Source organism: Sardina pilchardus, chromosome 3 (assembly GCF_963854185.1).
Source record: "Sardina pilchardus chromosome 3, fSarPil1.1, whole genome shotgun sequence".
Classification (NCBI taxonomy): domain Eukaryota; kingdom Metazoa; phylum Chordata; class Actinopteri; order Clupeiformes; family Clupeidae; genus Sardina; species Sardina pilchardus.
Genome location: NC_084996.1, coordinates 27,107,058 through 27,123,228, shown reverse-complemented (window position 1 = coordinate 27,123,228; position 16,171 = coordinate 27,107,058). Strand labels below are relative to the sequence as shown.

Here is a 16,171-nt window from a genome sequence, read left to right as displayed (position 1 = left end):
ATGGATCAATGACAAAATGTTCTATAACAACCTGAACTTTAGGTGTCCACCGGCCACGCTCATTTCCGCGGGAGTTACACCTGGATCGCTTGGCCCAGTTCTGAGCAGATGGGTGGGGGTCAGGAGACAAAAAACACAACGATGACGACAACAGCAGAGGCCCGCAGTAGTGAAATGATCAGATCAGGCACATGGACAGGGATTTGCATGTGTTAGGTGAAGCCCACGGCCCCGCTGTCCTTTTCCCTCTGTGGTGGAGAGAAGGCCCGCGCTGAGAGACGACTCCGACCCTGGCTGGGCGCGGACCCGGCCCGCGCCTGCGCCCGTCTGTCGGCCCGCCTCAAGGCATGCGAGGGTGCTTTGCATGTCACATGCGCTCTTCTGCTGTGCGGTCGGACTGATGGATTGTGTTATGCTGTTGGCGACCAGGGGGAAGGGTGCTTTCATCTCACATAAACACCTAAGCCATTGTCTCATAATGGAACCTGATGGATATCAATGACAGTCCTGATGAGCAAAGACAGCTCTGGTTTTTTACTAACCCTGAAGAAAAGACTGTGGGTTTGCTTGTGCGTACAAGGATGTGTGTGTGTGTGTGTGTGTGTGTGTGTGTGTGTGTGTGTGTGTGTGTGTACAAATGTTGTCTGTTCCTACACGTGAGTACTAGGCACGAGCACTGAATAACAATCAGGTGTTCAAGTCACTCTAGCAAAAACTCATCTTGGCATGTGCAAAATCTCCCTAAAAAATTGGCACATTGACAGAAACGCAATCATCATTGTTGACTGCTTAAACATTAACAATAACATTTCAGACAGGCAACTGCAGGCCGACCAAATGCTAAGTGGGGTCTTTATTAGGATCCAGATGGGGTCAGTCTGTGGAGCTGAGCTGCTCCGGGTTCGGACCGGTCCTGGCCCGGTTCGGCTTATGTGTAGCCCACCAGACGCGGGTTGCTGGGGAAGACCTTGCGCAGGCCCATGCAGCGCTCCTGGTCGATGAAGAGCGAGTGGGCCTTGACGAAGAGCTCCTGCTCCAGGACCGACTTGGTGTCGGCCAGCTGCTGCAGCAGGGCCATGGCCTCGGCCAGACGGTGGCCCAGCGTGCTCACCGTGCTCTGGATGTGCTGCACCTCGCTCAGGAGCCTGGGGTCAGGTGACACACACACACACACACACACACACACACACACACACGTACACTGAGTTACTACATCCAAAGATCCATACATTAATATGGTGTGCCTGTTTTTATACTAGGTACCTGTGCTAGCTCTATTGCAACGAACTATAGGCTACCTCTGAAGGCTCACTTCCACTTAACTTGTGCCTTTGGTGACTGTCACATTAACTTACATACTCTACACCTTATCTTTTCAGTTGACCTTTTCGCCTCTTCTCTCCCAGACATTGGGAATAACAGCCACTCAGACACCGTCCTTAGCCATACACACACATCTCTGCACACTCACACAAACTCGCGTTTATGAGTACTTATGGGTAAGGGATGACTCCCGGAGGCTCGTGCGCTCGGGGGTAAATCAGCGCGAATTTGAAAGCTGGCAAGTCGCGCCAGCCCAAACACAGCCGCGTCTTCTCACAACAGCGAGCAGCTGGCGTAAACAACAAGGGGGTCAAAAAACGGGACCCCTCAGAATGGAGCCCTGGTATCCCACAAATGCGTCTCCCGAACGGGACTGACAGCTGAGAATGTGACTGAGCATTTAGTGACCAAGAGAGGTTAGGGAAGACACACAGGGCCCCAAAATGCCACGGTCAATCCTGGCCATGCTCAAAATGCCTTTCGGCGTTACAGAAATGCCTACGTCCAGGGACAGCATTCTTTTATTCCCCCAATGCCTCTCCATAATGTCATCGTTACGAGCTCCCCTTCTACAAAGAAGCGTTTTTTGGGAGAGGGAAAGGAACGCGTAAGTGCTACGTCTGATGGAGATAGAGGTTTATTTACTCTCCTTTTTCTTTTCTGCTAGTCGAAACTATTCAGCCATTCTCCAGCTTGGCCCGAGAAGTCAGAGACAGTTTCACCTCTGAACAATACCATTACGTTAAAGCATTGTTCAATCACAGTTTTTTTTTGTTCTCTTCGATTATGTGTTCAGTGTATGGACAAGAGCAGGGAAATACTAAATATATTCAGTAATGTTGGATTGCATATTAAATTTGCCCTTGGGGATCAATAAAGTACCTATCTATCTATCTATCTATCTATCTATCTATCTAAACATTAGTGTGAATTAAGCTTAAACTGAGAGATGTAACTGTGGAGTATATAGTAGATGTGGAGTATAGGGAATATTGAATATGGGGACATGGATATCAGCACTCCGGTCTTTCCTGGGACTCTGGCACTGCTTACATGTTGTGAGGAGGATCCTTGCAGAGCTCCATGTTGGGCCGCTTGGTCCTTTCCTCCAGCCGACTCTGGGCCACTTTGAGTGGGAACTTTTTGTCGTTGATGGTGCGTTCCAGTTCAGCGATGGTTCTGTCCGTCTGGAACATCTCCTGCAGGGTCTTTAAAGAACACAAACGAAACACAAACAAACCAAATGAACAACAACAACAACAACAAAAAAACAATAGTGGACTGGCAGGCCATTCATCTTGATGATTAATCAGATTTCCAAGGGGCTTCTGCCTACACAACCGCCACATGTCACGCTCAAGCATACGATAAAAGCAGACTTTTTTTTTTACAATCACACGCTTACTTGTGGATTGGCCACTGCTGTGTAGACACAAATAGGAACTGAGTGTCATGATTTCCCCCCCACCCCCCACCCCCATCCCCATCCCCTCCCCCCGAATCAGATCAACATGTCGTGGCAGGCAGAGAGTGATGGCGATGATAAGGATGAGGATGATGATGGTGATGATGAAGTGCGGGCCGCCAGTGAGTCACTCGCTCTCAGGCATGGCCGCCTCGTCGACTCCGATTCCCGTCAGCGCGTCTCTCAGCCTCCATTTCTCATGTCAGCTCGCTGCCAGCATCTCTTATCTTATCGCAACTTAACATGTACATGTACACACACACACACACACACACACAGAGAGACACACACACACTTCACGTGGCAGGTGCCAACGGGGCGTAAGCAGCAAGTGTGCTCCAGTGAGTGCATTGTGTGTGTGTGTGTGCTCGTGTGTATGTGTGTTTGTAAAGTGTGTCTGTGTCTATTTATATAGGTGCGTTTGTGTGCACTGAACTGCGCTCCATGTGTGTGTGTACGTGTGTATGTGTGTGTGTGTGTGTGTGTGTGTGCGTGTATGTGTGCCTGACCTGTCCTTTTCAATGAAATCTCTACCCATTTTCTCCATATTGCACAGGACCAAAACACTTTTGCAAATCTCATGTTAAAACACGGACGGAGAGAGAGCGAGTCCTCTTAACACGCCATAAGGCTAATGCCACCTCATATTCCCCAGCACACACTGAGGCCGTGCGCCAGTGGTGGCCACTGATTACAACCAGCAGTGCCAGTGCTGTGCTGCCATAAGCCCTCAGCTCCATGTACTGTAATGCCTTGTGTCGCTTGGAGCTGCCAAACTAATAATGCGCTGGGTTAGTCTGAGCGAAACTGGTTTGAATGCAAAATATATGCCTCCGATTTTAGCTGGAAAGCATCCCACTTGCTCTGAGGTGGGAAGCCGTTGTGGGGTCACGATATAACACAACGTGAGTCAATATTTCCCATTATGAAAATGACAGTAACAGACTGACTTCAAAGGGGGAAACGATTTCGAGCACCCTGAGAGGCAGCCACGGAAACCGAAAACATCCCTTGAGCATTACGCCACAGGAGAGAGTGGGTCTCTCCTGTCCTGTCTCACAGCACCGCATTCTGTGGACACACTAAAGTTCTAAATACCAAGAGCAAGAGACAACCATGTTAACAGCACCCCCCCTCCCTGCCTCTTAAACCTCTTGCCCCAACAGAGTTCATGGCTACAGCTCTATATTGGGAAATGGACATTAACAGATGTTTGGGTCACTCACTGACATCAGGGAGTCTTGGGATATTGGCTGAATGAGGCTGAAGAGGAAACAATCTATGGGGCAAAAATTATATTCTGCTTTTTTCCCCCCTCAGATACCAGGTTAGAAACACCATCTAGGATTTCATTCATTTTCACCCTCCCTCTGTTTCACTCCCTGTTACTCTCTCACTCTCTCTCTCTCTCTCTGTCACTCACTCACTCACTAACACACACACACACACAGCTACCCTGCAGAGTACTAAGAAAAAACCCCTACGACTTCAGTTCAGCGTGACCTGTGCCCCTGCGAAACCATGTGCACTCTTGTTAGGTCACCCAAGGTCCTGGTTTTTTTAAGCGAGCGTGCACCACCGGACTCCCGAGCAGTGTGGGAGTCCGCGAGTGGCCAGGCCTCTGGGCTAAACCGGTATCAGTAGCGCGCTCTCCCCTGCCTGGTGGAATGTGCACGCCGGCCACCGGGTCCGGCCTCACGCTGACCAGAGGCAGAGAGAGAGAGAGAGAGAGAGAGAGAGAGAGAGAGAGAGAGAGCGCAGGGTCCAGTCCGTCCGTCCGCTCCCGTCCGCTCCAGCAGACAGGACTGCCCAGTGAGGGGCCTGGCTCAAGCCTCACGGAGCATTGCTTAATCCCTTCAAGAGGACGACTTGTGTTGCTGAGGCTTGCTTTACTGCTTTCTTTCTGGTCAGGGAAAGAGAGAAAGAGGGAGAAAGAGAGAGAGAGAGAGAGAGGGAGAGAGAGGGAGTGTGTGAGAGAGAGATAGTTAGAGAGAGAGAGAGAGCAAGAGAGAGAGAGGTAGTGTGTGTGTGTGAGAGAGTAAAGCGAGAGAGAAAGAGAAGGAGGTTGGGAGAGAGAAATCTCAGCCTCGGGCGAGATGTAATCCAGAGCAGGCCTTCTGGGGATCGTGTAGGAGTTTTCACCCTCCGTGTCCTAATGTAGCCTGCAGGGCTTGGCCCTTAGCTTACCGCTAACCTCTTCATTAGCACGCTGGAATGCTATCCTATCCCAGCGCCTTGAACTGTGCATCAAAACAGCAATACCCCCCCCCCCCCCCCCTCCACACACACACACACACACACACACACACACACTCACACACATCCCACGCCCCCATCCTGGCCAGCTCGGCAACCCCTGCCTTCAGGCCCTCCGGGCCTTCTGCACAACTGCATACTGCACCGAAGCAACATAGGAGAGAGGGAAATGTCTTCCCAGGGTGCACTCTGTGGTTTTGTCTAAGTGATGAATTTCTCTTGTCAGCCGAGGGGAGAACGCTTGCAGTGCACAAACACTGCGCATTTGCCAGCAGCTAATGGGGAATTTATCAGGGTGTGTGTGTGTGTGTGTTGAGCAAAAGAAAAAAAAAATGAAAGTAGGACCAGAAAGTAAACACACTGCGATGTCTGCCAAACACACTGCCCCACCCTTGCATCAAAGAGCTGAACTAATTGCTTTTCAAACCCGCTCCTAATTCAAAACCCACACTGATTGATATAGCCAATCAAGAGAGATGCCACCAAATTCTGGTGCAGACAGAAATACTGGAACAGACTGAACTACATAACTCTGCTTGGTTGTCATTGGTGGTGGTTGTAGTGAGCCTCACCACCCCCACTATAAAGCAACTTTGGGTGTTTAGAAAAGAAGTATATAAATGTCATATGTCTGTTGTTATACATTTGGTTAGAGAGACGCTAGAAGGGAGTCCCGATTGGTTTGGTGCCGCAAGGCTTCCTTACCCTGGACAGGTGGTACTGCAGCCGGTTCTTGGCCTCGGTCGTCTCGGCGATGCGGTTGGTGAAGGCCACGTTGACGCAGTGGAACTGGCTCCACATGTCTGCCGAGGTGCCCTCCATCACTCTCTCGGCCTCCTCCATGACCATCCTGGTGTTGACGCGCTCGTTCTGGGACCGCGTGATGTTGTCCTCGGAGAACCGGGCCCACGTCTGAGGCACTGAAACACTGTGTGTGAGAGAGGTCAGTCTTTGTTTAGTCCAACGGCTGGTTTGCACCGGACGTGCAACGGATGAAGCGGATTGTTCGTGGAGTATATGCAACAATGATTAGCTTCCACTACAATCAATGGAACTCGCTACACCAGATGGGACAGTGGTGCTGTGGATAGTCTAAAAAAAAAATAAACCCAACTTCTTTTTTTGTGTGTGTGTGTGTAGCACTTGCGCTCCACTTCAGCTGTGCTTTCAATGTGGACTTGGGGTAAGAGTTATGTTGAACTGAGAGGTAAGGGTATCCAACTAAGAGATCACGATAAATATGACATTTTTGTAGAATGGAATAATTCTTCACATTTATGGATTGTGATACTAGGAATAACATATCCAAGATACTTTGTTCGAACAGTGTATGAATTTTTTTTGTCTGACATTTACAGGGTTGATAACAGAACTGATATGGCTGGCAAGGGAATTATAGTGAGGGATGATGGCAGATGTGTCAAATGACATGCCATTTGCTGTCACTCCAAGAAAATGGCCATATTAACCTTTGCTTGGCTTATGAAGTCGTATGAACCCTAAAATATTTCAGAGCTGTGCAGAACTTTATTCCACGTAGGCAGCATGTTTATGACAGAAGGCCTTTGTGTATCCTTCGAAAGCAAGATAACCTGAGGCCTCTTTCGCTTGCCATTGTAGTTGCAGACTTTCCGATGAATTACACTCTGGACTTGCTGACAGTAAGCTTACGCTGCATTTTTTCATGTATAAAATGTTGTCAGACAGACCCACTTTCTTCCTCCGAAATACAGATAAAAAATAAATAGTTTGGCCAAGAATGCAAGCAGATAACAGCTTGCTGGTGAGTGGTGCTGATGTCACAGATCAAAGGCTGTGCTTAAGCATGTCTTCGGATGAAAGTGATTTATGTTTGGTGCGTTGAGATTTTCTCGGAGACTATGGCTAATCTGGAGATTACCGGTTCAAAAGCAGACTAGACTAAATAGTGAGATTGTGTAGCCAGTGCATACTTGGGTGTGGATAGGGATCCAGCGTGGACCCGAGGGCACTGAAACTCTAAATGGAGGTGCTTATGTACCACACCTGTTCCTCCTGCCTCTCTCACACCTGTTCTCTCTGTGCATTGCCTTTTGGACAAAGCATACATTCCCCTTTTTATGGCAGCAAATAGAAATGTACACACACATGCACGTATTTGAACAAATACAACTACAGAGAACTATGAACTACAAACATGCAGGGGTGCTCATGATGGGGGCGGGACAGGAGCAAGGGGAAGAAGGTGGATCCGTTTCCTTGACAACCGACTGACATTTGTCTCCTAATTTGCCCCTGGCTCTGTGAGGTTACAGAGATGCCTTTGTGGATGCGGATTGCGGACGCAGTCTGTTTGTCGCGTCCTAGTTTCCACTTCCTTTCAGACTGGTCTAGTCTAATCTAATGAGACATAATTTACGATACGAAAGAAAACAACAGAAATTATTCCAGTTTTGCTTAGCTAGGTTCCAGATGTGGGTGACTGGAGCTGTCACTATGATCAAAGTACCTTCAAGGCTTTCTCTGCCATGTGTTTTGGGGGTACGTTTGACAGCTGTGAGATACATGTTTCCTGCAAATAATCGCTGTTGCATTGGCAGCGAGCCAACATACTGGCAACATGCCTAATGCTTGAGAAAGCTTACAAAATAGTCTAACGGTCAAAGCCTACATATGGAAAACAAATTAGCTTCCAACACCATCCAATAATAAAAGAGCTTTTGTTTAGGTTTAAAATTGTGTTGACCTCTCTGACACCCCCTGCAGGACTAAGTGTGGCAGTGGGCCATCAGGGGATAAATTCTGCAGTCCAGTGAATTCTGAGGGTTTGTCATGACAGTCATGACGAAAAAAAATACACAAGCGCCTCAGGGAAACAATTGCATGACCAGAACAACTAAATCAAAGCAAGGCTTGCTTTTATATCAGACTCCATGCAAATGACAGTTTGATACTTCTATATCTAATGCTTGATTTTCTTTTGGCTTAATTAGGATATCATTTGGGTTTTTTTTCAGTGTGAGTAACAATTCATGTTTTTAATCTTCACGCCAACATTTTCAGACATGTGACTCTCTCTGTCTGACGGAACCTGGGAGAATTCAGGCGGAGAGTGTGAAAGGGTGTGGCAGATTTAACGCATATCACATTTCTCTCCTTCAACGCTTCACAGTGAGAAAGGATAAATGTTTAGCCTTGACACCTTCACACAACAGCCACGTGACAATCCATTCTGGAAGCTCTTTTGGTATGGAGCTTTCCCACGGCACCCAGGGTAAATGATCATGTCTGATCAAGCAGTCAAGACAATCTGTTAGCTGCAGCAAACACATATTGAATACTCCATCACCGTGGCTAAGTTAACAGCAAAACCATGTGGACTGCAAAGTAAATTCAATAGCCTACAAATCCTTTTGTTTACCATGTCTAGAAAAATGGAGATTATTTCATCACACACACACACACACACACACACACACACACACACACACACACACACACACACACACACACACACAGCCACACACACACACACACACACACCCACACACACTTGCACTTTAACGCCTATGATTTTGGGTGACAAATGACTAGCCGTCAGCCAATCCCCTTCTAGTTCATGTTGTTCCCTGACATTTGAAAAGAAACCTCCATAGCGCAGCAGAGCAGGCCTTTCTACCCGTGAAAAAGCCCTCCAGGGAGGGACCACAAGGAAACCAGGCTCCAGCAGTGGGATATGCTTCCTCCGTGCAGTTCTGGCCTGCATTTTCACATAGCTGAGCACTGCAGCTCACAATACTTCAGTCATGCATTATTACTGAGACCGACTTTGAAACGTTACTTTCTTTCTTTTCTTTTTTTTAAAGACAACTCTTTCATGAATAACCACGACCAAAAGGAAATCCAAAACCAGGACTATCACAAACTTACCTCCTGTCCAGTTTGTTGAGGTTAGGGTAGAACTGGATGTTGCTGTTGCAGTTGGTCATTTTATGACATCTGGAATCAATCTCAAACGCTACGTGCTTGTCATTCAGGTCCTTCTCCAACTTCAGCTGGGCCAGGCGATTAGCTCTAGAATGGAAAAAACGAAAGCGGATCCTCATACTGTTCGAACTCCCTTCGAATTTTCAGATTAGTCACTGATCAGTAACAATAATCATGCCATAACATTGTGTAGTCGGAGTCTGTTTCTCTTGATTCACAGTTGTTATTAATCAATAATTACTGAAACGTAGGCCTATAACTGAATGCAGAACTATGATTTGTAAGCTTTGCCCGGTGACTGAGCGAGAACACTCCAACCAAGGCAAAAGGCCTGAACGTGATATAGGCCTACTGGACTTAACAAAATGCATGTTTGTCCAGCATGCACATCGTCCCAGCCAGACCTGCGTAGCGCTACAGAAACTCGAATGAGCCTAATGTAAGTTTGCACAGAGGATTTAAGGCAGGTAGGCTACTCTTCATTAGGCCACAGGGGATGGCCTTATACTTACTCAAGTTGCCTTTTCACTTTATCTCTGACTCTCTCCAACTGCTCCTGACAATTCTTTATCACAGCTACCTCCTGTGGAAGCAGGTTAAAAAGTAATTTAATCAATCAATCAATCAATCAATCAATCAATCCCTCATGGGCATCCAGATTGACTTATAGGCCTACCTGCATCAGCTCTTTCTCCACCTCATCATTCACTATATCAGCGCCCATCCTTTTCTGCCTCTGGCAAAGGCACTCTTGAGAAACCTATAATGCAATGTGAAATGGAAGACCTGTAAAGCAAGCTATGGAAAATGTACATTATTCCATCTATTGAGACCTGGCTACTTACCTGCAGTGGTCCATCTGTCTCTGCAATAGCTCTGTCAAGCCGCAGTTTTATGTGTCTGAGCATATCCGAGTCCCTCATGAGTTGCTCAGCCTCGTGTCTCATCTCGTTGCTCCAGAATGTGATGTCCTCGATCCTCTCACATATCCATTTGTTGCTCTCGTTTTGGGTTTTACACGTGAATTGATCTTTAGTCTGAATCAGTCTCAGTGTGTCTTTTCGAAATGTCTCCGCATATTTCCGGTTGTTGTCTGACCGCTTATAATTCGTCGCATTGGCCCAAGACCACTGCTCAGGTGTGAAGCCTGTGTGCGAGCGCATTGCCGTGGCTGGCTTCAGAGGAGGCATCCTGGTATCGGCGGTTCTGAGCCGAAAGGCCTCTCGCCTGCCACTCATCTGCCTGGGCTGGGGCAATGGGGGCGGCAGGTTTCCTTTGAAGCTGTCCTTTGTTGTAGATCTTAAAGTAGGGAGAACAGTCCCTATTGCGGTGTTGGGTCGATAACATGACTGAGTTGATTTCATGAAGTCCATTTAGGCAGCTGTCAAGTTCTCTCTTGATGTTACAACACGGCCTGCCCTACTTCGCAGCTTCAGGAACACAACTGATGTGGATCCTTATGAGCAATGAAAGAATCCACCATTACGTCATTTAGTTTATTTGATACGTCACTGTCTGTGACAACGATTCTAGAGAGCGCAACTTTGGCGTAAAGCTGAAGGCCGAAGGCTAACCATAGACAGTAAAAGGGCTAAAACCCAGGGTGCTGAGTTGAATGAGTTGAAAATGAGTGATAAACTAGGCTACTTCAGCTTCATCAAACGGGCATGGGCCTAAATGGAATACTTTCAAGCCTACCGTGGGATAGGCTAGTCGATCATTTTAATCCAGCCAGTCCAGCAGCGATTCTTTTCAAACTTGATTTTAAAATAAAATAAAATAAAATAAATGTCATGTGTTTCATTGACAGATAAAACAAATACAGCACATAATATTTAAGAAAGCCAGTATGGAAGTCCACTGCGGGTGGTTGGCCTTGTTTTCATGTGGAACGTTTGAAATGAAAACGTATTCTCTGTCGGTACCCGAAATGTAACACCATCGTTTGAAAGATGGCGGACGTTCCTAGTAATGCGCCACAACGTGAGTTTAATAATGTTGTAAACTCTTATTTGGTGAATAAGGACACTCAGAAACATTTCGTGTGCTAGATTATAGAATCGGTGACATGTACATCATACAGACAAGTTATTGTCATTTTAGAGCGCGAATGACAAACCTGTCTTATATCGCTAACTGAAATAGCATTTTTGGGTCGCTGCTAACCGGCTAGCTAGATGTTTAGCTATTTGCTTAACTGTGCCATTATCTGCTTAATCTTCACATAGGCGAACCATAACCGAGTGTTGCCGTTAGATTTCACCCACCAGAAAGTTGCTCTGAGGCTTGATTATGGTAACGTTATTCTCACGAAAACGCGAATATGACAGAAAAGTTGGAGTTGACTTCAGTGTCTTTTTATTTTAGTTTACGAAGTGTATAGTGATATAAGTGCATTACGTAATGCATTCGTTATGTAGTCAGAGCCATTTATTTGTCGATGTCTTCTTTCGTTGTCTTCTTAAGCAGTACCAAGTACCAAGACGGCTTGCCAGTCTGCATTGCATTTACAGTTGTGTATTTGTTACAGACTGTCCTGGAACCTCCAGTGACCAGGCCGGCAAGACGTCGGCATGCCAGGGATGCCCAAATCAAAACATTTGTGCTTCTGGTGCTGCCAATGCTCCCGATCCTGGTAAGGGAATGGTCTATTGACCACTCTGTTTCCAAAGTCCCTTTTCCAAAGACCTTGGGAGCAGGATCCTGATGTAGATTACGGAGTGGTCAGAATGATGACACTCCACTCTGTAATGGCAGCTCTAATGCCTTGAGTGTCCACATGTGTCAGTTGATGCACAAACAATTATTAGATTATTTTTTGTTTATTTTAGTTTTAGTTGGTGACCTAACAAATGCATGCAGTCTACAAGTTCACATACATTTTACAGTAAATGAATAAGCTTAAATAGCTGTTCTACCATATCACCAAGTCATTTGTCCTGTGGTGCTAAACATTCCCTTATTCATTTATGATGCGCAGCAATAGACGAGATCAAGGAGAAGTTGGCCACGGTGAAGCACAAGATCCTGGTTCTGTCAGGAAAAGGTGGCGTTGGGAAGAGTACGTTCAGTGCCCACCTGGCACATGCCCTGGCAGGTGATGAGACTAAAGAGGTAGGATTGTGCAATATATGCGCTTATTGCATATGGACTACATTTATTTTGGCCTTAAAATGATTTGAACACTTAATTAAGTAATTTCATGTAATAACAATGTAAAAACAATGATGTCATCAGGGTTGTAAGGCTGATTCTGTATTTCCGTTGGAACCTGCAAAGGTTGCAATATTTCTTACTGATTGTAACATTACATGACTATGTTTCAATGCACACCATATTCTGATTAAGGACTATATTTTGGTCATGGCAATATTCAGAATAAGTTGTTTCCATGTATAGTGTAGTCGAAATGGAATATTTCCCCTTAATCAGCTCATCATATATGCTGAATAAAGCAGCAACATGCAGTCAAATAGGTATCTGCGTCATCATGTCTGAAATGGTCTCTGTCCCGGAATTTCATTCATGACAGTAAAGTAGGTGAATTTGGCTAGATTAGAGCCACTAACGTTTTGCATTTTAGCCTTGTAATAGGCCGCGTTGAGGATTTTCCACCCATTCTTCATCTGTCAGAGCATGCAATGCTTTCACCCATCAACAACATCCATCTTGCCATTTAGACATTCAGATTTTAATTCACAAATTTACCTCATCTTCACTTGCCACACTTTCACTATATTCAGGGCATCAAACCAAGCTACCAAAATGCCCCTGATGACCTTGCATGAACTCATTATTACTCACTCACTCATGATTCCGAATGAAACCAGACTATGGTGTCCATGGAAACATAGTGAGTGTCATTTGTTTCCCTTTTTGAATCAGATTATTGCGTGGTTGTCATGGCCGTCTGGCAAATGCGGTAACTTCTGCATTTAAGCATCATGCATGTTTAAGACTGCTAGCTATGTTTGGATATGACTCATTCAGACAAATCTAGAGGTCAACCGGAAAATAATGTAGATGTTTCAGTAACCCTGCTTGACAACTGAAACTTTGTGTGGACATACTGTATGTTGTATAAAAAGTAGCTAAAAAAATCATTCTGAAAATGGTGTAATTTTAGGCGCTGTACCTCAGGCTGAAGTTCTGAATTGACCTCACTTCTTTACCTCACGAAAGGCTACATAGTGGCTCAGTTCATTTGTTATCCTGACAGGCAGAAATATAGGCAATTATAAGCAGTCCAAGTATGGGGGAAATGTGAGAGACACACTTGATAGAGCATTTCATGCAAACAAACCCTCCCTCCAGGTGCCAGCATATCTGATGAACTGAAGCAGGCTGCCATCTGTGTACCGATGTATGTGAGATTTTAGTCACTGGGTCGTCATGGTTGCAAATAGCTAAACAGTGCTCCCTATGAATGAATGCCCTTTCTGAATGCCCTTGATTTCAATAACATCAACAGTTGGCTAAATAGATGGCGCATCTTATTTAGCCGGCTTTAATACGATGGGCATGTCCATAAGATGATGGAGAAGCAACAACTTAACTGGACTTAGGTTGACAGTGGCAGCTGAAGGGAATTTCATTCACCCAGACAGTTTGTCTTGTATGTTGGCCCTCATTCAAGCGATGAAGAGGCCCATCAGACAGAATGTGCTTGTGTGAATTGGGTGCTTTATTTTTCCATTGTAGCTGATGCTGAAGTAAACGGAGCCGTTGTCAGCAGGTTGCAATTCTCACACAGTTTTCTCACTGGGGTTGTAGAATTGCCTTTGTACTATTTGTTGTTTAGTAGTAGTAGGTAGTAGTTCTTACAAAAGATTAGAGCCAGAACACTGTTTCACAGACTCTCGGCAACACACGACATGCCAGTCTCATCGTTTTTTCGTACCATGGCAGACTAAACTGAAATAGGTCTACACAAGCATGACCAATATTGTGAACAGCAAATAATCCACTCAGTTATCATCATCAACTCAACTTGCTCCACTCTATTTACACAACTCTTATTGGATACTTGGATACAGCACAGGCAGAGTGCAGTACAGCTTCAACCCATGCTGCAGGTGCCCAGGCCTGGTGTGTGTGTAGGCTTCATTTGTGGCCACCTCAGCTGTGTACATGCGCGTGTGTGTGTGTGTGTGTGTGTGAGAGAGAAAGTGCTACTAAGTGCTTTATTGATCTCCTCTCGGCTGTGCTTGCTGCAGCTCTGATGGGCCTGTCAGAGGCTGGGCAGCTACAGAGACGCACACACACACACACACACTCACACACACACACTCACACACACACACAGACACACTTTTACCACCTGGCAGCTCCGCGGCACCAAGCCTCTTCATATTCCACTGCAGTGAGTCGTGCCGTGGAAGAATTTCACGGGAAGGGAGCCTCAGGACCATAGACTCCTGAAGGATTCTTGAGTCTTGCAAGGAATTGCTGTTACATACTTAATGTTTTATGAATTTGAAGTATTGCTACTTCAACTGCTCTTGAGAATTGTTTCTCAACAGAAAGCATTGCCATCTCTGTCACCTTCTGTCATGGTTTATTTGCGTGTAGAGCAGCGGACTGATAATGCGTTTTGCTTTCTGTAAGCAGAAATTAGCCTTTGGCATAACTCAGGGTGGGATCTTCCAGTTGACCTCTAGACTAAACTGAACATGGACCTTTGGATCCACCAAGTCAGTTGGTGTTGACCTTCGTAGGGATTCCCCTTTGGCCTGGCTGAGTAGCCTACTGCAAGGGTAGGTGTGTCCGGCCGCGGGAAGCGCCTGTGTTTGCAGTGTCTGTGGAGTAGCGAGGAGAGCGTGAGGAGCCACTTCCTGTTATACGTCTTGTTTTGTTCTGTCTTCCTGTTGATAAAAAGCTTTGAGAAGAAGAAAACCCCTCAGCTAGTAAGTCCCGGTGTTTATGAAGGCGAAAGGCCGTGTGTGTGTGTGTGTGCGCTCGGTGTGTGTGTGTGTGCGCTGTGTGCGTGTGTGCGCCCAGGGAAAGGGGCTGGGTTGAGTATTTTGATTGGAGTGTAGGAGTGTGATCGTGTGTAAGCCATGTGTGAATGAGAAGGAGTGGGTTTGCGTGTGCTGTATTGGGAGAGGTCAGATGTTTTCTGCTTCTTGGCATCTCTTGAAAAAAATCGTCTGTTCTTCATATTGTTGTGGATGAACCTCACCCCACCCTGCCCTGCCCTGGATGACACTGCCCCCCCCCCCTAAATAATGCAGAGTGGGCCCTACAGCAGGGCTCAGAGCAGTTGGTGAACCACACTTCTCTCCTAGTCACAGAACTTGTGTGCGAGTGCAGGAATGTGTCGCTGTGTTGCTGGCTCCTAGTGTAACATTAAAGTATACTCATTTTCTCTCATGCTCAAACAGACACACCCACACTTATCTATTCTCTATCCTCTCTCTCTCTCTCTCGCTCTCTCTCTCATTCTCTCCCTCCTTCCCCCCCTCTCTCTCTCTCTCATTCTCATTCTCTCCCTGTCTTTGTCTTTCTCTGCGGCAATCCATTTTTAAACAAGCACAAAGCGAAGTGGAGCTCCGTCCGACGCCCCAGTGCTATTCTTAGAAAAGCAGATTCATGGAGTAGCCGCAGTCTGTTCAGGGTGAACAGAGGGGCAATCTGTGACATTTTTACAAGCTCAAAAAAAGCAGACTCCTCAACACTCTCAGGATGAGGGACGTTGCCCCCAGTAGCACATTCACAGCCCCCCCCCTCTCTCTCTCTCTCTCTCTCTCTCTGTCTCTCTCGCTCTCTTTTCTTTCTTTTCTCAACAGTCTTATCCCCCCCCCCCCCTCCTCCTCCTCCTCTTCTTCTTCTTCCCGGCACCGTAGGCGCGCTGGAATGTCTGCTGTCCTGCGCACGTGTTTATCTCCCAGAGTTCCCATGCTCCGAGGTGTCACTGGGCACGAGCCACCGCGCGGCGAGGCCAGGGGGATAAGGAGCTGCGTCCCAGGCAAACATTGACTTTGGCAGGGCGCTACGCTACACTGGGGCTGGTTGCAGGGACCCACCTTCTGTCTCATTCCCCCCCCCCCTCTTTTCTCCTCTTTTTGTCGTTCTGTTTGTCTCTCTCTCTCTCTCTCTCTTTCTCTCTCTCTCTCCCTCCCTCTCTCTCAACCGCAAGGGGGTGACACATTGCAAAGTGCA

The 16,171-nt window shown here is 46.6% G+C and overlaps 2 protein-coding genes across 2 annotated transcripts in view; one reads left to right on the top strand and one right to left on the bottom strand.

Moving 5' to 3' along the window:
* Positions 1-852: 852 nt before the first annotated feature.
* LOC134076204 (tektin-3-like) lies at positions 853-10,593 on the bottom strand. Its single transcript, XM_062531208.1, has 7 exons — positions 9,856-10,593; positions 9,687-9,770; positions 9,523-9,593; positions 8,954-9,097; positions 5,750-5,972; positions 2,377-2,531; positions 853-1,145 (listed from the first exon to the last, which is right to left on the bottom strand). Exons 1-7 carry the CDS (start codon positions 10,381-10,383, stop codon positions 929-931), a joined length of 1,422 nt encoding a protein of 473 aa, XP_062387192.1. The 5' UTR covers positions 10,384-10,593; the 3' UTR covers positions 853-928.
* A 291-nt stretch (positions 10,594-10,884) lies between these two features.
* nubp1 (nucleotide binding protein 1 (MinD homolog, E. coli)) overlaps positions 10,885-16,171 on the top strand; it is a 29,848-nt gene continuing 24,561 nt past the window's right edge. The window contains exons 1-3 of the mRNA XM_062532619.1: positions 10,885-10,993; positions 11,541-11,645; positions 11,991-12,124. Of these exons, the coding sequence (XP_062388603.1) occupies positions 10,963-10,993; positions 11,541-11,645; positions 11,991-12,124 (270 nt within the window). The 5' untranslated portion in view covers positions 10,885-10,962. The remainder of the gene's footprint in view (positions 10,994-11,540; positions 11,646-11,990; positions 12,125-16,171) is intronic.

Bases quoted from the DNA above. Each gene is read 5' to 3' on its own strand.
- LOC134076204 (XM_062531208.1), bottom strand. From the start codon at position 10,383: ATGGACTTCATGAAATCAACTCAGTCATGTTATCGACCCAACACCGCA. The intron at 9,594-9,686 runs GTAGGCCTATAA...CTGCTTCCACAG, and splicing joins TGGAGAAAGAGCTGATGCAG to GAGGTAGCTGTGATAAAGAA. The intron at 2,532-5,749 runs GTAAGGAAGCCT...TGTTCTTTAAAG, and splicing joins TGCAGTACCACCTGTCCAGG to ACCCTGCAGGAGATGTTCCA.